We start from the raw sequence: 23385 nt of genomic DNA on the forward strand, positions 1-23385 counted from the left end.
TTGTGGAAGACAGCTGATTTACATATATATATATATATATATATATTGGTTCATTTAAGGAATAAAAGTCTTTCCTTCGGTTTGTCTTTATGTTTGGGCCTTTTTGCTGTTGTAGTTAAAAAAAAAGTTTTCTCTCGAATGTTAGTGTAATATTGAAAACTGGTAGTAAAATATCTTTTAAAAAGTACTTTACAATATTTTCATTTCATTTATATACTTCACACCCGAATTACGTTTCTCTGCTATATTTGCTATAGCCAGATGTTAGCAGCATTAAGAAGCCTGGGGCAACAACTAGGAACTTAAAGTGACCTTGTTCGACCAGCGGTTTACAGAATATCGCGATACATTTTGAAACCATTTGAACAAGACAAGCTCTCGCGATAATTTAAAACGTCACTCCTCTGTCACAGGTCACGTGTGTATGTTTGTAGCGCTGTACGTCCATAGTGGCGTTAGCATCAGTCTGACCATAGATTCTCAAAATGGATACAGATTATGCAGAACAAACCTCACCATAGAAAGGTATTGGCTTTTCTGAATACCCTTATATACGCGTACGTTCTTGTCAGTTGCTGTTGTTTTTGAGTAAATTTAAATGTTATACAGCACTTGTTACGTACGGAGGCAAACGACGTTAGCTTACGGTGCTAGCTAGGTTAGTTAGCTCAGTGTGTAGCTCCGCAGCCGACGGGCTTAGTGGAGCCGTAGTTCATTCAGTGGTAGTTAGCCGGCCGGCGAAGACGGTAGTTTTGCAGCCCGGTGATAAACAGTTCAGGTTGACACTAATGTCATCTGTGTGAAACATGTGAGTTTGTCCGTAGCCGAGCTAAAGTCGCTGCTTGATGACAGTGCGAACTTGAGAGGCGATGTCTTGGCGTTAATCTGTCTCTGGGTTAAGTTGGTAAGCGGACTGCTAACATAGCAGTGACTGGGCTGTCTGTGACTCTGCACAGCGAGTTCCTTCACTTCAGTACCGAGCCCTGCTTCAGCCAGGATGTTCCCCAGCCTGGCCCACAGACCATGGCATGTCTTCTGCAGGGTCTCCTTGCAGCACAGGGCGTCACTGTCACATCGGTCCCCGAGGTTCCCTCAACTCTGCTACGGTGAGCAGTCCTGATCTCCAGCTGTTACACATCCTGGTTAGCGTGGAACGACACAAACTAATATTACATATTGTGTTGCACAGGTTGGCAGAGTGGAGGTGTACAAAGCTTATGGTTCAGTCTTCCAGACTGCCGTGTAGCTTCTCTGGGGCTGAGCAAAGTCCAGTACTACTCTACCTCTGGCAGCAGCAATGATGGTCCTCCAAAATCACCATCAAATGATGCTCCCACGGCAGAAAAAAACATGTCTGGTGCTACAAAAGCCACCTCAGCTTCATCAGGTAATAAACTTTAATGTTGTGGAGTTGTCATGTGTGCAGTAATATTTCCTATTTCCCCATTTGTTAATAGAAGCCACAGAAAACAGTTCTGTTGAATCAGTATGCTGAACAAAAATGTAAATAAAGCATACAGATGGACTTCTCTAACTAAAACTGAACGATTTGCAAAAACAAAATTACACATATAGCAATATGTTGCTATCTCTTTTCCACTGAATCAGTTTAAAAAATGTGGCTTCTTTTGGTGCAGTCTGTACGAAACAAGCAAGTTCCTTTATATGTGGAGGATAGGATTTGTAGACTGAGGAATATCTGCAGCTCCACCATGTTTTATTTATAGTGGTGTGTTGTGACACACCTTCACTGAAAATGGCAGCGCCTGCGATTTGTGTATTGCACTTGAGCATAGTACAATTTTGAGAAATTGCAATTAATTGTTCAGTCCTTTTTCTGACTCAGACAAAATTAATCACATTTTTTATTGTTAGAAACGGTCCAATTCAGCCAATTTTGCGCAAAATATGTCTAAATTGTACAACTGGTGACAGCTTTTCATTGAGGTAATCCACACCCTAGTGAGGCGTGGCTTTACAGGACAATGATGGCTATTTGGCATGCTGGATGCCGGCATGTCAGTTAAGGGTGCAGTCAACTCACTTGACTGTTCACAACGTCACCATTTGTCTCAGAACATGTTTCAGACTGCATGGTACAACAGACTGAATGCTACATGATGCTCTGGATGTCCAGAAACAAGCCTTCAGGAGGAGTAGGACAACATTCCACAAGCATAGACAACCTCATATGTGGCTCTCAAAGATACAAATAGTGGACACACTTGTTCCTGACTTGTGATTTCTGGTTTACAGTGCATACTTGGTGGATTCATGATCTCCATCCTCCTGTAGAGATGCTGCACGCTGGAACAGCTCGTGCTTATTCCTCTATAATAAAAAGAATGCACATTATTTAGGAAAATATGACATGCTGCATTTACGTTTCAGGTCAGTTTATTTTTAGGAAACGGAAGGATTTGACTTTAGGTAGCGTCTTTGATCAAGTGGAAATTTTTGCTTTCGTAGGTTCAACACCTCAGGGCCTGACTAAAGCTGAGACAATTCAAGTGAAAGGTAATGAGTAATATTTGTCTTTCCTCCACGTTAAACAGATATTAAATAAGACAAGCTTCTTTATTTTTAATAACACACAATGTGTTTTGGTGGCTTGAATAAGAACAATAATTTCTCTCTGTTGTCAGTTCGGGCTGTCCTGAAGAAAAGGGAGTATGGAGCCAAATACACTCAGAACAACTTTATCACTGCAGTCAGAGCCATGAATGAGTTCTGCCTCAAACCAAGGTAACTCCTGTTCTCCAGTTTAGCTGATTTGTATTAAATCAATCTAATATACAGCAACACAAAGGTGCATATTATCACTGCTAAGCTAAACGAGTGTCATCCATCGGTTCACTGAGATGCTAGCAAACTACAACCATGGCACAAATTCCTTTGGGTTAATAAGTAGCCATGCTTTCGTGATTAGCTAAAACATGACTGCCCACCAACACAGGTTTAATCTAAATCTCCCCCTCCTCTCGTATGTTCGCAGTGATTTAGAACAACTCCGGAAGATCAGAAGGCGCAGCCCACACGACGACACAGAGGCTTTCACTGTGTTTTTGCGGTCAGACGTGGAGGCCAAGTTAGTATTCAACCCGTCTGCTTCACATCTTAAAACACCGGAAGGATACAATGTCCTCCACATATGTCCTCCAATCAAACCAGTTTTCAGCGATGTCGTCTCATAGCATTTGTTGATCCTCCTGTTTCTTTCTCTGATCCGTAGAGCACTAGATGTATGGGGAAGCCACGAAGCTCTAGCCCGAGAGAGAAAACTCAGGAAAGAGGTGGAGAGAGAATACCAAGAGAGTAGGTTTTTATCTTTCTTTGGCTGCTTGTGCATGTTTGTGAACAAGAAACAGTACTTAAGGTTTAGTCTTAACTTAACTTTTTTAATAATCTGATAGTTTAATGAGAAGATTGATACCATTCTAAAAGTGAAGCTGCAGGTAGCTACCAGTTTGCTTGCCTTCGCGTAAAGACTGGAAACGCCAAATAGGAACCCGTAAAGTGCACTCATTAGCATCGTATATCTTGTCCCATACAGAACCAACATATGAAAACAACATGGACTTACGTGTGGGCCTGTTTCTTGGCTCAAAGCAGTTGCCAGGCAACCAGCAGAAATTACAGAAACTTAATTAGTCGTGACCGTGAAATAGTTACACATAATCACACGTCCTGCCATAAAAGGGAATTTTTACTCTTTGGTTTTTATACTGATTTAACAAGAAATATGCAGCATAGTAATTAGTGAACTTTGGAGGTGCTGCTAGGCCGATTTTGTTGTCTTTGCTCAGACCTGATGTTTATACTCGGCCAAGCTGGGTTTTTCCAGCAGATATTAATTTTTTTCTGTGAGATGAATAACCGTTTTGTTAATCTTATGCAGGCTAGTCATGCTTGAGCCAGGAAAAACCATGTAAGCTAACCAGGTGCTAGCTGTAGCTTCATGTGTAATGAACATAAAGTGTTCTAACTCTCATACAGAAAGCCAAAAACTATAATATACTCTTTCTTTAACCCTCGTGTTGTCTTGCGGGTCAAAATTGACCCGTTTGAAAATCTTGGAAAAACTAATATTTTCACAGTGAAACTTCTAATGTCCATATTTTGAACATTTTTGGGAAATCTTTGAACATTTTTTGGTAGAAAAAAAGAAATGTTAAAAATGTTTCTTAAGAATATTCACAAAAAAATCACCAAAATCCAACGAAATTCGCTGGATTTTAGTTGATTTTTTTTTGTGAGTTTTACTGAAATATATGTAATCACTTTAAATATTTTTAGGATTTTTTGGAAAATTTTTACCCATTTTTTGAAAATATTTACAAGAGTTTTCTTGCCAAATTTAGGTTGTTGGTTTTTTTAAATAAAATTTTAAGGTAAGCTTTTAAGAAATTATTGGAATTTTCTTTCTGAAGATTTTCAGAAATTTGGGGATTTTTTTTGCGAAATTTTTGGATTTTTTTCAGACAAAGAAGCAGTATTTTTTTGGATGCCCATAAGTGAAAACAACAGGAGTGTTAATGCTATAACTGAGCTAAAGCTATATTTTAACAGCAGTTTTGTGAGTATTTGTTTGACATATTTATGTAACTTACGTCTGTGGCATTGTTTTAGTTTCTGAATGGATAAGATAATGTTTTAATTGTGCCTCTCGTCTGCTGATCTCCAGATATTTTTCGGAATCAGCAGCTGTTGAAGGAATACAAAGACTTTTGGGGAAACACTAAGGTGAGCACTTTGATTTTGTTGCTGCCATTTACTTGGAAAATGTGACTGACTCTCCACATCATGCTTCAAATATGGGAAAAAAGTGACATTCCTACCAAGCTACCCTCATAGCACGAGGTGGTGTTTGTGTTACAGAGGTCAGTGCATCTATATGACAATGCAGTCCCCTCTCTTTACTGTATGATGCTGATGTTATTTCAGCCACTGTACTGCTCTGCACTAGTCTGGTATGTCATGGTATATTCTATACTCTGCTGGCTTGTGTTTACAGAGTGCCCCCCCGCCCCCCTCTCTCCCACATGCCTTGTTAAATAACGTTAATTCTATAAGTTTATTACTGACAGCAAGACAGTAAGTTTATTGTTTATTATGTCCGAACTTCCTCTCAATCTGTTTTTTTATCAGCAGCACAAACAGTATGAGGTCCACTGAACTGACAGACCGAAAAGAAATGTCTTCTTTATTCTTCATCTGCTGATCAAAGCATATTATTCTCATCTTTTCTATTTTCCATAAAGCCACGATCAGGCAAGAGGACGACATTTCTCCAAGGGCCGGGGAAGGTGGTCATGGTTGCTATTTGCATGTAAGTCTTCGTGCTCTCTCCTTTGTTTCCGAATGCTTGTTTTGTTTTGCAGTAACGTCTTTTTGGACTCGGTGACTTTACTGAGCTGCAGCACACACAGTGGGAGGTATTAGATTAGACAGAGGAGCTACGGGTCTGTTCTCAGCAGGGTTACTACACACAATATGCCGGATAAGAGCGTAACCTGGTAGGGAAGCTGAACAACAGTCTGGCGTGGGTAAACTTCAAAGTCCAAAACAGATGCGCCAATAGACCTGGTTCCATCGAGACTGTGATGATTCTAAATAAATACCCTGTACAGTAGAGCTTGACCCTTAGATTCCTGAAAAAAAATGCAACTTTTAATGAGAACTGCACAGTAACTGTGTCACATGCAGTCCTGTGGCCTATTAGATTAGGATGATTGTGTTAGAGGAGGCCATGTGCAATCACATGAAGTGCACAGAGGATGCACAAGGACTTAATAAGTGGAGGACTCACTGCACGAGAGGTCCAGTCCAGGTGTAAGATCTGTGATTCAGAAGCATGAGAACAGAAAATGAGAGGAATTTCCACGTTTGTTCCATTGTCAGGTACCTGTGCAGCTGATACATCTGTAAACCACACTAGTCAGAACTATTGTTGACTATTCACGAGAACGTTTCACTCACTTCTGTTCCCTTTTCCGTAGCAACGGGTTGAATTTCTTCTTTAAGCTCCTGGCTTGGGTCTACACTGGATCAGCCAGCATGTTCTCTGAAGCCATCCACTCTCTGGCTGACACCTGCAACCAGGCTCTGCTCGCTCTGGGAATCAGCCAGTCGGTCCGCAACCCCGACGCCGTGCACCCGTAAGCACCACACCTTACTATGCTTCTTAAAAGACGGTGAGAGGAAGTGGAGTTGTCCTTGAAAGAGTCACAACAGCACCAGATATCGGAAATGTCCCGGTATTTTTCCAGGCTTGCAAGCACTGAATCCTCTCACAGAATATTAACAACAGTACTAACAAAATCTCAACTTTTGACAGATTTAGATCCAATATTGTGCCTCAAAATACATACGGAATGGAGATCATTTTTGAAAAATGTCCACATCATTTTTATCATGCAACTTTTAATCCTTCGTGAGATCCAACGTGAGCGAGTTTATATCATTAACTAAATATCCGTGGCCTTAATGTTGACTGTAATAGAACGCTTTTGTGTTTTTCAGGTACGGCTTTTCCAACATGCGCTACATCGCCTCCCTGATCAGCGGGGTGGGCATTTTTATGATGGGAGCGGGCCTCTCTTGGTACCATGGCATTATGGGATTGCTTCACCCGCAGCCAATTGAATCTTTGTTATGGGTGTGTATCTATGTCCACTATTGTCTGCAGTTCAGAATATATAAAGGCAATAAAGCGTTACATGTCATGTTTCTCTGTTACAGGCTTACTGCATTTTAGCAGGCTCTCTGGTGTCTGAAGGAGGTGAGTTATAATAGTAAAATAATAATAATAAACTAATAATGATGTTTTAACTGTGATTCTGCGGTTTGTACTCAACGCCTCTTTGTGTTTTCCTTTTACAGCCACACTACTAGTTGCCATCAATGAGATAAAGAAGAGCGCCCATCAGAATGGACTGTCTTTTTATGAATATGGTGCGTACAGCAGAAGTCTTTGCCATTAATGCATTTACTGCAAGTCACTTGGTAGCAGGCAGACAGCAGTTTCTTATCCCGTATCTACTTTAAACTGCAAGTAAAATGTCCAGAAGGTGCAGGAGAGGAGATTTGCTCATATACTGTATGCTAACAATATATGCTAACAAAAGACAGTGTTTTTTTATTGACTTAGCTGAGTGATGGTAGCCACATCCTGTGCTAAATGATCTCTACTCCACTTATAGGCTTTCATTTTAGAGCACATAGCTTCTGCTACGTTTCCAGAGTTTTAGAACCCCGAAAATGTAAACTTATAGTGATGTTGCTGACCTTATTTTAGTTTGACAACTTCTGGATTGCGTTTTCGTCCTGAACCTGAAACCTTTGGAAATGGCAGTGCAGTATGGCGTCAAATTTGGGTCAAAAGTCGCGCGTGCAACACTCTCTCGCGTGCGCGAAACACGTACCCCGCGCGAGCGGGAAAAAAAAGTCTCCACGGGCGCAAAAAACACTCTCCGCGTGCGTGGCAATGTCTCCGCATGTGCAGACCAAGCTCTGTGCGTCCAGTGTCTCACGAAACTGTCCTCCTGCGTGCGTGGAGCTCTGATCTACGCGCGCGGGGAAAAGACTTTTGACACTTTGTGGGTGGATACCAGTGCTCGCCACAACCTCCCTATGATTGGCTGTCTGCGACAGCAAGAACGGGTTACCCGTGGACTTGAAATGTACCCCTAATTATAGAATCACTCTTAAACTCCCTGTCAGAATCACTGGAGTAGACACGCTGGGCTTCTGGGCCGATTCCAGTCAGTCCACCTGGGTAACTGCCGTTAGCAATGGAGCTAACTAACGTCTAATCGCTGTACTAAAGGCTGACAGCCCCGCAATGAAGCACTGAGACCTCCCGTTTAGAGCCAGAAATACGTGGAAACATTCATCCACCGGCAGTTGGAGATCCGGGCTCGGTTCTGTGTGTGTTCGGCGGAGCTGCAGAACAGCGGCAGCAGCATCAAAGGGGCTCCAGCCGACTGTGCCCACGTGGGGGGTGAGTTCTTGCTGTCGCAGATAGCCAATCATAGGGAGATTGTGGCTAGCACTGGTATCCGCCCACAAAGGGTCAAAAGTCTTCTCCCCGCGCGAGTAAATCAGAGCTCCACGGATAATTATGGCACCATACATGGACGAGTAGCAATGTCTCCACGCGCGTAAGAGGCTCCTCGCGCGCGGAGACATTGCCACGCGTGCGCAGAGTGTTTTTTGCACCCGTGGAGACTTTTTTCCGCTTGCGCGGGGTACGTGTTTCTCGCGCGCGCGACTTTTGACCCAAATTTGACGCCATAGTGCAGACACTCATGTTCGCTTTCTGAAGGGGCCTCAGCTGTCACTCCAGTCATTCTCTGGTTTATCATGCTACACTCACACAACCATTTTCTGGAAGAAAACAAAGACATATGCTTTGACTAATAGTCCTTAATTGAACATAGGTAACAAATTCGGCTTCAGGCTTTGTTTACCCACTCATCTATTCTAACAGCTGTTGTGGCATGAAGGAAATCTGTGGACCTAGTTTAGTATTTTCTACAACCAAGTGACCAGGCCTTTGTTTTGTGTTTACACTGGCACTCACATATCATACAAATGTAAATATCCACTTTTATGTGTTTTCAGACATGTTATTATGTGTGAAGACCATTTCTGAAGCACTGCTAAAATGCTCATCTGGACAAAGATCCATTTCATTTAAAAGCCTTTTTAAAATGAAAACTTATTACTATGTTTATGGTCTAAAAACAGTTTAAACAATATGGCTACAATATGTCTGACTCAGAATAGAATAGAATAGAATAGCTTTATTGTCATCATGCATGGGAGCATGATGACAATATAAGTAGCTGCCACTGAACGGTGCATTGAATAAAGCTAAATTAACAACAATAAATAAGAAAATTGAATGTACATATAAAACAAAACTATATTAAGAAATCCGTAATGCAGAAGAGGCCAGATATATACAGTACAGTGAGGATGATAAAAACCAATAAAATAGAATAAATATGGGCAGGACATTGCATATAAGCAGCATTATTAAAAGTCACGCTGTGATCGAACTCGCCTCTGTAGTAAAGTTAGACAAAGTGTTTCAAGTCACTGTAAATGTAAATGTGGTTACTTAGCAAACTGGTGACATGCAGAATTGAAGAGCCAGATGTAAGTGTGGCCTTGCATTGTTTCTGTGTGCAGTAATGCAGAGTCGGGACCCCAGTACTAACGTGGTGCTGCTTGAGGACGCTGCTGCTGTATTAGGAGTCATGCTGGCTGCTGGCTGCATGGGACTGACCTCACTCACAGGTATGTTTGTCCTGATCTGTGCCATGAATAGTTTATTTTTGTAACATCGTCTCTGTCTGTACTATGATTTATTATTCTTCTGTTGATGTATGTAATTACTCACTCACTGCTGTTCTGTTGGACTTTGAACTGTAATTTGATAAAAAGTCTGCTGATGGTCCCAGGTAACCCGTACTACGACAGCTTGGGCTCTCTTGGCGTAGGCACGTTGCTGGGCGCTGTCTCAGCCTTCCTCATCTACACGAACACAGAGGCCCTGCTGGGACGCTCCATACAGGCCGAACGTGTGCAGAAGCTCACAGAGTTTCTGGAGAACGACCCCGCTGTGAGGTCAGCAAATACACAAAGACACAAACGTGAACCAGCACCAGCAATAAATCCACCCATCGCCTAGTGAGAGTCAGTCTGAGTGAGTTAAAGAAAGGCTTTGAAGGTTTGCTAACGTTAATGAAAAACATTCAGGCTGGAAATAGATCACATGGTATTTACTGGACATGACATGCAAATGTCCTTATGGCCGGCTGTACACAGAGCAGCGCAGAGTTTGATACCTCAGTCACTTAAACATGCAGGTGTGTATGGCAAACCTGCCTTTTTTTGAAGAATTTAAACTCTCATTTTGTGCCCAGGTTCTTCTCACTGCCACATATGGAGCACTTGTGCTGTAGCAGAAATTCCCTGCAGTGTCCGTTTGTGATGTTTTGCTCTCTGACTTAAGTTCATTAGCGCTTCCTGTCCTGTGGATTTAAGGAGCGGCTTTGTTTTGTTGTGAGCAGGGCCATCCATGATGTGAAGGCCACTGATATGGGACTGAGTAAAGTGCGCTTCAAGGCTGAAGTTGACTTTGATGGCCGAGTCGTGACGAGGTCCTATCTGGAAAAACAAGACATTGACCAAATCCTAAATGTAAGTATAGTTGATCAGTCTGCTCGGCTTAAATATTTGTACACATTTAGTAAAAAAAAAACAACAACATCATCCTTCGTCATTTTTTCTTTAATAATAAGACATACTGTTCTGTCATCTTTTGTTGTTGTACTTGTTGCTCGTAAGTTATTGCCAAAGACAAACAAAACACTGACATTTCATTGAGTAAGGGATTATTACAGTTTGAGTTTTCATTGTTTATGCTGGTATGACAGTTGTAAATAACGACAGTTGGGAAAATCACACAATTTGCACATCAGTTATTAATATTTCTGTGGATTATCACACTATAAATTGATGTGCCTGTATTCTGCTGTACAGTGCAAACAGTAAAGGGCACAGATGTTACATTTCAAATCAGTTTTATGATTTGCAATTTAGAATTCACAATAAAAAATCACAGAAGTGCAGACATGAAATCAAACAATCTAGAACTGAAGTCAAATTATTTTGCCATCATTGCTTCTGACACCAGCTAGGAGGTTATTCCAGGTCTCTGCTGCCTGATAACAAAATGCTGCTTCAACGTGTTTTATTCTAACTCTTGGGATGTCATCTTTTAATGCACTCACTGACACAGGCTTTTATGGCAGCCCTTGTCACACATGGGATACGTAACTTTGCTGACTGCATCGGTCTGTTAAAGCGTCGACATTCTGTCATTGAGGCAAAGGTCACTTTTACATTAATATTCCTCACGACTTCATGCAGAATAAACCACAATAACAGAGCGCCACGGTATGAACGCAATATTTGCAAGACTGTACTGTACATAAAGGATTTACTCATAAACAAAAGAATGAAACTAAAGTAAGAACAAACTTATCAAACCATATAATGAAGTATTCAGCAAGCAGTGTATCATGTTGTTGCTAACGGTGGCAGTAATGCCACCAAAAAGATAATGGATTGAGATCTCTGTGGAGACTTTCTTCTTTTTCCTCCAGGACCTTATTACTCATCAAATCTGCACTTTTATCTGTTTATGTGACTGCATGTCGGTCAGAGTTGTGCCGTTTTTCAAAGTTATTAAGTGTGATGTGGCGTTGCACTTTTACAGAACATTTCTCTGACTGCTCATGCAGACATGAAGATAGTTTCCATCAGACTTACAGAAAGGTGTGCAGGTCTGAAAGGGGCTTAATAGTTGATCTACCGTAATGATGCTCAGGTTCATTGTCTACTTTGCTAATCGGTGGTTCCCGGCTGCATTCATTGGAAGAAGCACCATTTTAATTCGCAGCATCAACATTTAGTCAATTCTAACATTCGTAGTTGCATTTCTAACGTATAAAATTCTTTAAAATCCTCATAAGCAGCATTTTAAGCAGATTTCTTTTATAAATACGTAGAAATTCTATGCTGGTATCTACAACTTACAGGAGGCACATCAGAACAGAGCTGAACGATATGCAGAACAATCGTGATTATTTTGTGAGACGCTGCAACATTCATTTTTGCATTTCTTTAACACTGAAACAAATACAGAAATGATCGTGGATTTAACCGAGGTTAACCGAGTACTCTGAATTGCCCGTAGATGTGAATGTGTGTGTGCTTGTTCGTCTGTACATGTAGCCCTGCGACAGACTGGCGACCTGTCCAGGGTGTCCCCTGCCTTCACCCAAGTCAGCTGGGATAGGCTCCAGCACCCCCCCGTGACCCTAGTGAGGATAAAGCGGTGTATAGAGGATGGATGGATGACCTCCTTAACCTTAAGCATCAGAAACAATTTATTCACAGTGGAAGCAAGCCTGTGTGTGTTTTGGCTTTTGCTGTGTTCACTTTGTATCTATATTGCTGACTTACTTCCTAAACTAAGTGTGTGTTTGTCTCTGCAGGACATTCAGCAAGTAAAAACCCCTGAGGAGCTGGAGAACTTCATGCTGAAACACGGGGAGAACATCATCGACACCCTGGGGGCCGAGGTGGACCGCTTGGAGAAAGAACTCAAGGTACGAAAACATAAAACTGTTTGCTTTGTTTCTCCACATGATACAACATGACTGATTTACATAGAAGTATTCTGTAAGAACTGCAAGCTGGATTCACTCTGTTTTGTGCCTCCGTAGCAACGTAACCCGGAGGTCCGTCATGTAGACTTGGAGATCCTATAATACTCTGCTGAGGAGCCATCCTGATGTACCAACAAGAGCAGTAGAAGAAGAAAAGATGAAAGGAGGGCCAAGCCTGCCTCTGCAATCTGCCTCCCGTTCTGACCACCACCACACAAACCCGCACAAGTCTTACTGTAGAATAGTCCAGAAGGAGAACCACGGACAGCGTGTGAGCAGGGCTTCATCTCCAGTTAGCGACGCTGCGAGTTCAGCCTGCCGGAGATCCACTTTCACATTCGAGTGTTTCTGGAGAAAGACTTCTGACTGTCATTAGCCTCCTCGAATTTCAAAAAAAGAAATTCACACACGACTCCTGACACTTTAGTCTCCTGGTGTTTTGCGTGAACTCGCATTCCTCCATAAATGTGTTTGGATGTGGTTGAGATGATGTCCGTTTCAGAAGCAAAACCCCAAACAAGGACCAGTATCATTTACTCGTACTTTACTTTAATGTTATGCTTGAACCACAGTGATAGCGTTTCCTTCATTAGTGCAGAGGAAACCAGAGAGCTACATATTCAAACAGACTTATTTAAAGCCTAGATGATACTAGATGTTTTTCTTTTAATGTAATAAAAAGAGAAACTGAAGATGGCACAGGGCAGCAGGTTCTGTAATGAAGACGGATTTTGTGATGAATAGATTTTATTGCTACTACAGAAAAATATGCAAATTAAATGGTATCATTGAGGGTTTTCATTGATTTGTATGATGCAGTTAAAGAGTAAACTGATGCCGAATACAGTAGTGTCTAATGAGCATCAGCTTATGCAAATAAACTACTAGAAAACAGTGTTGGAACGTTATGACAACAAGTTAAATGATTTATCGGACAGATTAAAAGACTGAACATCTTCCAAGCCGAGAAATAACATTACAAGCATCTCTTTTCTTTCACTTCCTTTTTCTCTACAAACTCGGACGTTCTCAAAGTTTAAGATTCACAAACTTCTTGCGAGGTTTTCAGTCGATCAGCAGATTGTATTGATCCAAAGATGAAGTACTGAAAGGGATGTCTGCACCCACCATGTGTAAATAAGTGGTCTTGATATTGACAAAACAAACGGACCTGCTGCATATTTTGTAGGTCTGAAAACTGATCGACTCATCATTCAAATCAAAACAAATCATCAGGATGTCACCCTGTACAGTCCGTGTGCATAATTTATCAAGTGAACCGTCTCCTGCAGTGTTTCTGCTGAATAATCTCCGTAAAAACATACGTCAACTGTGTTTTTTGCTTTGCGTATGGTCACAGCTGCAGCATGGAACACACCTGCCTGCCTGCCAACATCTTTGTTCTGCTCCAGGAGGTGGGCCAGAGCCATTTCATCTTTGCTTGGGAGGGTGGATGTATATTTTTGAAGGTGTTAATAGTGAAATATTTCCCCTTTGGTTATAACTACGTTGCCACTGCTGAAGGACTTGGAATAAAATTGAAATAATTTATTAAATAATTCTGCTTTCCTCTTTTTTTTCCCCCCTACCATCTCGTGCATACTGTGTGGTTTTATTAACATTTAAGGCTTTTTTGTTTGTTTGTTTGGCTTTCTGAACTTCTTAAGATGTTGGTTCCACACTTTTCTCTCTGGACTGTGAAGACAGCTGGAGGAAGGGGGAAAAAAGACGCTCCTCTGAAGATCTTTGCGCATATGGAGCGATAAAGAGGTAATTTTTCTTTGAATTGGAGGCCTGTTTCCTGTTTAAAGCTCAGATGGCTGACTGGAATGTAAACCCAAGTCCATTAGATGGTGCAGTTGTGGGGATGAGAGAGGGGGGCACTAGGCTGTACGCTGACGTCAATAAAAACAGTCATTTCCAACCAGTCTGCGCATTGACCGACCGTTCAAAACATTACGCACAGCATCGCGGCCGGACCACGCTAGACTACTCGACTGAAATAATTTTTTCGCCGAGCCCGGAGAGCGGAGACAATGCGGACAAATCTCCATTGCAGGTTTTTACACCATTGAATGTTGTCTTAACATTTTTGGGTGTTGCGCGCATATCAGTGTCATGTCTCGTCATACCATTCCCAAGTCAGTTGTGCCAGTGCCACTGCCCATCCTGTTTCCTTTTCATGTGTCCCCTTCCTCAGAGAAAGAAAGGCTCGCTTGTGCACGCGTATTAAAAGCAAAACAACAACAAAAAAAGAAAACGGAGAACAATCAGATCCTCGGGGCAGATTTGGCTCGTTTTGATGAAAAGAAACATGCGTCGAGGCGCGTCTGGAGATCTCCTCTCACATCTCCAGTCTTCCAGCACGTCACACCGCCGCTTTCTCCATCATTAATTGTAGTTGGCTTTATTTTTTAAAAATGAAGCTGTTTCTGTCATTTATCGATGCATTTTCTTCCCCCCACCTCTCCACTGTCTCTCCAGCAGCCCACAGATGGGGGCGCAGTAATCCTGCACAGTTGGGGTGTCAGATTTTCCTGAAACCTCCCCTCCATCACCACCATCCTGTGGTTACAAAACCCCCAAACCCCCATCACTCCTCAGTGCGGGATTGAATTAAACCAACGAGGGTTTCTATGCAGCAGCCTGTCATTGTCAATGCAGGAGCCTCATCAGTATTACATTTTGTTGTGTTTGCTGATTTTTTTTCTTCATTCTCCAACATGATCGATCTGGTTGCTGTTTCGATCACAGGTGCAGCAGCGTCTAGAAGCATCCAGGTGGTGTGTGATGGCGGAGAGGAGCCTCATCTCCATCACCCTGCTCTACGCTTTTAGCCTCTTTACAGTGCTGCCTTGTCTAATCATGTTCAAGCAGCATTGTACAGGGCTATGACAGCATAGAGAGCTGTGCTGCGTTTCTCTGACCCCGTGGAAATCAGCCAACAAATGACATCATCCGTGAAAAAAGACACGCTAAACGGCGCGGATTGCGTGAGATCTGGGCTCGACTGGCTGGCTGCAGGGTGACTCGTCTTTGAATGCTCATGCAGATGCAGTCAGAAAGTGAGATGCATTGCTTTTCATGGGGTTATAGACGAGTGGAACACGTGAAGTTCTCCTTGGGTTGAATTATTCAGGGCAAGCCTAAATCCCTGCGAAGCCAAATGCATTGTTGAACCAATCATGGATTTTATTTGTGCTGCTTCTGTGTGAAAACCAGTCTGAGCATCATCATACTGGACTGACAGAGCTCAGAATTAAAAGAAAAATAAATTCCATGTTGTCAGTCAGCAAATTTCTGAAGGTATCTGTCATTCCTGCTTGAATTGTACAACATATGCAAAACCATCATGTAAATTTTTTTCTTACAGCTTGTACTGACTGGTGTTTCTGTCCAGTATTTTACATTGTCATACAAAATGCTGTGTTGATAGTCTATTTGTTTTAGAGAAAGATAATTGACAATAGAATATCTTTCATCCAGAAATACCGTCAAAAGTGTTGCTCGACTTGCTCAGTATTTAGTTTAGCATAATCACACGTGTAGCTTTGTAATTCAAATGTAATGATAACACGTGATAGGCTATTGTATTGGTAATATGATTGTATGTATACATGCTACTAAAGTAATATTAAAACATTTGTTTGATTCCTTTGATTTACTTCACTTTATGTGTGTGACTTTCATTTGTTCTGATAATAAACAGCACAGTGCAGAAGCTTCAGGCTCTAAAAGTAATCTTTTTTTTTTTACCTACGTGCTTCATGCACAATGAAACAAACAGAAAACACATCAATAATGGATGTTGCCATGCTTTGGCAAGTTACAGACTCCTGTGTGCAGGACTCTGTGGGGCAACAACATTCTGCTGCAGGACTCCTTGTTCGTTCCTGAAGTTCTGGATGTAAGTTTGGAGTTGTGGTCATGCAGTAGAATAAATCTGAGGCCGCTCAGATGCTTCTCTGATGTTACTGAATGAAAAAGAATCTAAATATTTAAAGTGCCTGAAACACTTGCATGCTATTGTACGCTAATTTATTATCTCAGGTTTGAATGGTGCTCTGTGCTCTGCTCTAAACAACGTTCCAGTTTCCTGCTCTCTGCTGGCTGCAAGCTGAATCCTTGGCTTTCGCTCTCTGTCCTGAGTGTGTGTTCACCTTAACCCCGTCTGATATGGGATTAGTAATGAGAGCATCGTCAATGAAAGAGCCTCCTTACTAATTAACTAACAAGCTAAGGTTTGCTAAAGGGGAAACTGGTTCACGACTCCTCAGCAGACAGACTTGCAGGATTGCTTACAGTCAAAAACTTATCGATGAGTGATCTCAGGTGAGAAACCTGATGTGATGAACATATTTGCACCAATGCATTCACACCGTAAATTACACAGAGCTTCAACAAACCCATATCAACAACAGAAAATCCACAAATTCAAAGATTTTATTACAAATTCAACAATGGCCATGGAGGAAGAGTCCTGCTGTGCTGGATTTCATCGCCCCAGTTGCAGTTCAGTTCAGGTTCCTGTGTTGGGTCCTGAAAGGGGAAGTAGGGATGTTGTTTCAGGCACTTAACGTCCTCACTGGCTGCAGCTCATGCAGGCCTGCAGGCCGTTCTCATTGCAGGAAGTGCACTTGAGGGCTTTGAAGGAATCCGTGAAGCAGTTGCGAAACACAGACATCTTGCTGCCATGGCACGTTGGGCACGGGATGAAGGCGAAGCCCCCGCAGGTCTGGCACGTCTGGGGATGCTGTACCCTCTGAAAAAATGCATAGGTTGTTTTTTTTAATGTCCTAGATAAGATACCCAACATGAAACATTAACACCCAAAGTATGTACATTCCTTGCACCGAACATGGCAGTTTTTTCCTATAGACCTTTTTTAAATGAAGTTTTCTGACTCTGATGTATGCTTATCGCTGTCCAAAGGTCTAAAAAAATCTTACGACTAGTACTTAGACACTTTATCATTATTACCTTAAGATCTTAGTGGTTAAATCTGTGCAAAAACTGAGCTGTAAAAAGACTATTTGTGCTTTTATAGTGAGCAATTTGTAACGTATTATTCTTTTGCAGAGTGCAGTGACAAGTTCTATTCAACATATTCTGCAGTTGCGTTTATAGGCAAATTCAAGCTGAAATAAAAGCATCTATCTGTCTATCTATCTATCTATCTATCTATCTATCTATCTATCTATCTATCTATCTATCTATCTATCTATCTATCAGTTCATGTTGTATTGTTAAGTTCTGAATCTGAGTTGCACATTTTTGCAGAATATTTCCGCAGATTTACCAACAAACCGTTGGAATAATTCCAAAGTCATCATTTGTACTGCAATATCTCCATAGGGGTACAGATAAACATTTCCAGCAACCATCACTGCTGTGCTCTAATGCTACATTGTGTTAGCTAATGGTGTTGAAAGGCTAACTGATGATTAGAAAACCCTTGTACAATTATGTTAGCACATGAAAAAGGTGAGTTTTCATGACCCCAAACTTTTGTCGGTGGTGTAAATAAAATTGAAGTGAAGTGAAATTGAATCACTTACATTTTGTCATTGTTGGTAACTAGTGGTAACCAGTTAACAAATTAACAAAGGTTAAAAAAAAAACTCAGATACAAGCTTTGTATAAAGATAAAGGATGAATTCAACAAGATCTAGACGAGACTGGAGGATGTTAAGGAACAGGTATCTCTTGTTGCTGTAGTTGAGTAAGTTTAACTTGGACAAGATTCTGATTGTGATTATTATTAGTTATTTATTTCAGTTTATTGTGTTATCAGACTTCATGGGTGGACCTTTATCCTTCACCAGCACCTGCATCTCTCATCCTGGACTATTTAAGGGATCAGACACCCCGATTACAGAGTATTTATAACCTATAAGACAAACTGATCTGACTCCAGCTGGCAGCGAGAACTGGCAATGCTGTCCTGCCTCGGTGGCTCACAAAAATTTATGTCACGAGGCACCTTTACATATGATTATGGCTCTGTAAATCATCATAAGACCCCTTCCAAGGCACACAGTCTGAAAACCACTGGCCAAGCAAGCGTGTACTCTGTATATTAGAGTGGCAAAGCAGAGAACACCATGTCTCACATTTAAAGTGAATTTTACTCAGAAGTAACTTGGAAATGGTTGCATTATCAGGTTAAAATCTAAAGATTTCTGAGCTGGACAAGATCCTAAAAACACCTCTTATTTAATTCAACCAATTTTTGAGCACTAGGCTGGCAGTAGGGTTAGCCTCATGTAAACACCTCCAACAGGATGGTTTCTGTATGAAAGCAGCATTTTTTTTATACTTTGATTTATGCACAGATTAAATAAACATGTTGAATGATGTAACATGGTAATTAGTGAGCTCTGGAGGTGTTAGTTTTTAGATTTTGTCACCTTTGGAGGGGGTCAGGCTGACCTTTTTCTCTCTGTTTACAGTTTTGATGCTAGTATAAGCTATTTCCCCCCCTGGCTGTAGTTTTATAATTAATGGACAGACATCTTACCCTCAGCTAGAAAGAAAATCGTATTTGACAAAACACTGAATTAAACACAACTAAAATTCCAGTTTTTTGGGCTCATATTTCTACAGATATTAACAGAAAAAAAAAGTCATGTCGGTAGCCGGTTGTGGACTGATTAGTGTATGCATGACCTTTCAGAGCTGCAACCTTTTTAACAGCCTGCAGTGACTGGAATGCATGACTTAAATGTCATTATACTGCTTTGTGCTTGTTTATGGAGACTTTTTTGGGGGGTCTGAAGTCCATATTACAGCCAGAACCTGAGGAAAGGCCAGTAACTGATGTTGCTTTAGCTCAGTGAGAATCAGAAATAGTTCATAAAGTCTCAGTTGATACTGTGGAGCGATGTGCTCTGCGTCACTGTGTTCAAACAAAGGTGTTAGCAGCAGAATCAATAATAAGCCCTCCATTATTGATGGCCGCTTATTGATGTACATGCATTTTTTACGTAGCAGTTTGCTCATGTTTTATTGATGATAGTGTGGGCAATGACTGCTCCAATTTGCACTGTGTTCATCACATTGGCTTTGGACAAATACAAGCTATAAATGTATCATGATTACACCTTATGCTTAAATATTATATATGCTATAAAGCATCTACAGTGTGATATTTTCCGGTAAATCCAAGAGGAAACATCTGAATAATTTAACATCAGTGTCAGAGTCAAACCAAGTGGTCCATTTCAGTGAATTCACAGGAAAACCGTCTATTTGACAAACGACGATTATTCCCATTCTCAACCCAAAAACTGTGAAAACCAACCTCGATTTTTGTCAGAAGATCTTGCAGCTCTCCTGATTCATTCATGCCAAGTATTTTCTCAGCACCCTGCAACACAAGTTTAAGGTCAAAACTCAGTCTTAAATGAACACAGAGGAGTTGCATGACATTTAGATGCCAGGTATGATTAAAAATGAGCGGTGAGAACTGACCCCAAGGTAGTGTCCATCAATGAACACGACGGGTAATGAAGGAGGTTCTCCCACACGTTTGCACCGCTCCTCCAGCTCCTTCCCGTACTCGCTGTCCAGGGCAATGTTCTTCTCCACAAACTTCACCCGGTGGTTCTGGAAAATCTTTCTGACCAGCTCGCAGCGCTCAAAGGTCGTCCTCACCACACGGAAACTTGTGGTGTAGATCACAATCCGCCCAAACTCAAGAGATAACTCCACCTGTGAGAGTGAAGGAAAACTTAATGCAGTTATACAGTTAGGTATTATTATAGTTGCCTCATATTTTTTATTCAGAACTTTCAAATGAACTATGCATATAAACTGTTACGTTCCCTGGGCCTTTGCGCTCTACCATTGGTACCACGCGGTGATAAACGTACCACTGGCCTGTCAAATTTACTCAAGAAACCTCTTCATCAACACCTCTCATGTAGCCTAGCCGTGCTAGACAACCCACGAATTTAATTCTCTGCCAGGGTGGGTCTAGTTACCCTCCATAAGGCTCGAGGTTGGATGCTCCTGAAACTGGCCGGACCAATCACCATGAAGTGTGGAGTCAGAAGGCGGGCATAACTAAGTGACGACAGAGGCGCGACGATTCTGACAGAAACAACCGGAAACAACTAGCCTAGCCGCGCTAGACAACCCACGGCAACGAATTTAATTCTCTGCCAGGGTCGACAACAAAAACGACAACAGTCGTTGAGCTCCATTAGCACCGACTCTGAATAATCTTTCTGTTAACATGTCTGTAATATACTTGAGCTTCACCCATTGACTGTATAAATAAGGCTTCGAACTACTGCATCCTCTGATTTCCGGTGCTCTAGGAGCCGATTCGTTGCACTGATTGGTTGTATACCTACCCAATTGCCGCAGAGTGATTTGATAGACAACCTTTTAGCCCGCCTCCCTCCCTGTCAAGCGTGCCTAGACCCTTGTGTCTTCAGAGCATGGGTCTAGCGTGGCTAGGCTAGCTCTCATGCACATTTTAAATCAAATCTTATTTAACTCGGAATTATGTTAAAGTGTATATTGAAATCTTTTGAAATCAGCTGAACTGTCAGTGTTTATGATGGCTTGGACCTGTTCTTTAGTTTAGGCTCCATATTTTAACATCTATTAATTTCAACGTGCAATTGTTTCAGTTGTTCATCTACACTTATAGCTAGCTTTTGTTAGCAGTTTATCTACTTTGTAATGTTACACTAAAATATAGCTGACAATTTCAATTGTTTTAGCTAATTATTTACAGCTGTTTCAACTGTTAATCCATACTGTAAGCTAACTTATTCAATTCTTCACCTGCATTTTAACTAGCCTTTATTTTAGCAGTTTTTTTTTTTTTTTAGCAGTTTATTAAAAAGTCGCCAAAGTTCAGAGGTTTACAGAGGTAGAAACATATTGCAGATTTTCAGAGTGCAAATGGTTCACTATTTTGTTTCGTATGCAGTCCAGGTACAAAGTACACAGCCATCGCCACAGTGATTTTGGCATCTTAGGTTAAGCATTTTACTGTCAAATGATGCACATTTTGGCAGGATGAGGAGAGGATCAAACAACATGAGGCCTAAATTCCCAGGCCTGATTGGGCAGCTGTGCTTCATGAGATTTAGAATCCTTGTTATCCTATCAGCAACATGTATGACATATTTTAACCATTACTTCAATTCAATTAAAATCTCTTCCAATTATTTCAAGAGGGTCTGGAAATCAATTTAGTGCTCTGGCACAATAAAATTACTTAATATAATGTAGGTATTCCATTAAAATCTTTGTATTTTACTGCAGATGGAACTACAGAGTGAGTTGTAGTCTCTGCACAGTTTTACCTTGTAGTATTAAAGATATCATTTCTAGACATAATGTTTCATGTTCATTGCGATGAAGCACTTTTGTAAAGATATTCAAAATTGCACAAAGTTGTCTCCTACTTTGTCAAACAATTAAATTTCACATGATCCATTCAATTTATTGAACATCTAGAAACATAAGGATTTCATTTGGGATCAGATCTGACTGCTTCACTCTGACAAGCATTTAAACTTCACCCCAAAGGAAAGACAATCATGCTTAATCGCGATGAGAAGCTTTATCTGGTTTAGTGACGCTGCGTCTTTACCTAATACCATCATACTCAGAGTAGTTTCTTAGATCTGACCTTCTGCATCACCTCTACATCAGCAAAGTGGCCAAGAGTTACCTCAGGTAGTACTTCGAGCGGGGATACTAGAAAGCGAAGTGCTGGGAATTCATTAACCTGATTAGTTTCTCCTGAAACACTTTACGAAATGCATCATTAATCTTTAATTGCTCTGTGACCTTGTCCTCTATTGTATACCTGCATAGCCAGTCAAACACCTGCATGTAGCTCCTACCTGTAACTAGACTTGACACTGATGGGAACCAGTGCTGAGACCATCCAAGCAATAATGTGAATTCATTCAACAGGTCATTTCAAACCGTTAGATAAACCCCCAGTCAGATGTACTTACACTGCTGGAACTGGGAAGGTTTTCAAACAGCGCCTGACCTGCGCTGACTTTGTGCTTGACCCCTCTCACAGTCCCATTTTTACTGAGTATGTTGACCCTCTTGGTGGTGAACATCCAGTCCTTGGTGGCTCCTGCATACATGAGCAGGTCGTCAGGCTCACTCTCACTGTCATCCAGCTCAGAGCCCAGGTATCCAAACAGGTTTCCTTGCACGTCTCCGGTTGTAGAAGGGGTGCTGGCTCGTTCGGCGTCGGAGCTGCTGGTGCAGTCTGAATCCAGGGAGTCTGAAGGCCCCTCATCCTTGAACATCTCCTTCAGCACCCGACCGCTGTTCCCTGAAGCCACGCGGAACCTCACCCGCTTCTGTGGCTTCTCCTGCCCCGCCGTCATCATTGTCCCCTCCATTGCAGACCCTCTGCCACATTACATGGTCCACAACTCTGCAGTCCAGCTCCTGGCTTCTCATTCAGAGGTAAGTATGCAGCTCAGACACACTATTTTGTTTCCCATGGATTACTACCACGTATAATCCTCGCTGTTGGAGCACATCTAAAAACAACTGAGAGCCTGTAAGCTGCCTCACAGTCAGACTCACAGCCGGTAAATAATACATGCATTTCTACCATGGCAACCTAGCAAGCTAATCTCAGGTAAAATGATAGTTGTCTTTGAATTATTCATCACAGTTTACACAGTTTTCACCAAAGCTTTGACAGAAGACTTTTAATGGCCTGACTTCATATGCTTTAATCAAACAAATGAACATTTCCTCTTGCTGGGATGAGATGACAGACCGCACTGTGAGGAAACTTCTGTCTGCTGCATTTTGAGACTCGTTCCTGTTATGTAGCTCCTTCTTCCCCTCAAATTTGAAGTGGATTTTTCGGTTAAAAAATAAAACAAAACAGCTACACCTACACAGCTGAGAAACATAAAAGCGCATCATTACCTTTCATAAATTTTAGAGACAACATTAGTTTTCCACCTTTTTAATCCAGACTGAAATATTTGTCCTGCTGCATTGTGTCTTGTGAAAGTTTCTGCAGACATTCATGCTCACCAGAGGATTAAATGATTTGACTAGGATGATGACCTGACTGTTTCTCCAATATCTTAACATTGCTGGAATGACAAAAATCTTTGTGCAA

At 41.4% G+C, this 23385-nt stretch overlaps 2 protein-coding genes and 1 long non-coding RNA gene across 3 annotated transcripts; 2 read left to right on the top strand and 1 right to left on the bottom strand.

The window, feature by feature from the left end:
- The first annotated feature begins 401 nt into the window (after positions 1-401).
- On the top strand, positions 402-13807 carry slc30a9 (solute carrier family 30 member 9). Its single transcript, XM_022199405.2, has 18 exons — positions 402-525; positions 957-1106; positions 1190-1387; positions 2470-2517; positions 2646-2745; positions 2996-3088; positions 3233-3315; positions 4685-4743; positions 5262-5329; positions 6000-6158; positions 6523-6658; positions 6742-6781; positions 6883-6954; positions 9199-9306; positions 9471-9636; positions 10083-10212; positions 12075-12188; positions 12306-13807. The coding sequence occupies exons 2-18, from the start codon at positions 998-1000 to the stop codon at positions 12348-12350; spliced, it is 1728 nt and encodes a 575-aa protein (XP_022055097.2). The 5' UTR covers positions 402-525; positions 957-997; the 3' UTR covers positions 12351-13807.
- Positions 13808-14182: 375 nt separating this feature from the next.
- On the top strand, positions 14183-15917 carry LOC127535926 (uncharacterized). The gene is made up of 2 exons (XR_007944859.1): positions 14183-14307; positions 15003-15917. It is a non-coding gene; the product is annotated as an uncharacterized LOC127535926 (long non-coding RNA).
- Positions 15918-16673: 756 nt separating this feature from the next.
- On the bottom strand, positions 16674-22878 carry grxcr1a (glutaredoxin and cysteine rich domain containing 1 a). The gene is made up of 4 exons (XM_022199391.2): positions 22238-22878; positions 19722-19961; positions 19552-19617; positions 16674-17010 (listed from the first exon to the last, which is right to left on the bottom strand). Exons 1-4 carry the CDS (start codon positions 22640-22642, stop codon positions 16831-16833), a joined length of 891 nt encoding a protein of 296 aa, XP_022055083.1. The 5' UTR covers positions 22643-22878; the 3' UTR covers positions 16674-16830.
- Positions 22879-23385: the final 507 nt, after the last annotated feature.

The sequence above is a fragment of the Acanthochromis polyacanthus genome, chromosome 10, assembly GCF_021347895.1.
Source record: "Acanthochromis polyacanthus isolate Apoly-LR-REF ecotype Palm Island chromosome 10, KAUST_Apoly_ChrSc, whole genome shotgun sequence".
Lineage (NCBI taxonomy): Eukaryota > Metazoa > Chordata > Actinopteri > Pomacentridae > Acanthochromis > Acanthochromis polyacanthus.

Bases quoted from the DNA above. Each gene is read 5' to 3' on its own strand.
- grxcr1a (XM_022199391.2), bottom strand. From the start codon at position 22,642: ATGGAGGGGACAATGATGACGGCGGGGCAGGAGAAGCCACAGAAGCGG. The intron at 19,962-22,237 runs GTAAGTACATCT...TCACTCTCACAG, and splicing joins ACCTTCCCAGTTCCAGCAGT to GTGGAGTTATCTCTTGAGTT. The intron at 19,618-19,721 runs GTCAGTTCTCAC...CTTGTGTTGCAG, and splicing joins TTGATGGACACTACCTTGGG to GGTGCTGAGAAAATACTTGG.
- slc30a9 (XM_022199405.2), top strand. From the start codon at position 998: ATGTTCCCCAGCCTGGCCCACAGACCATGGCATGTCTTCTGCAGGGTC. The intron at 3,089-3,232 runs GTTAGTATTCAA...TCTGATCCGTAG, and splicing joins CGGTCAGACGTGGAGGCCAA to AGCACTAGATGTATGGGGAA. The intron at 9,637-10,082 runs GTCAGCAAATAC...TGTTGTGAGCAG, and splicing joins GAGAACGACCCCGCTGTGAG to GGCCATCCATGATGTGAAGG.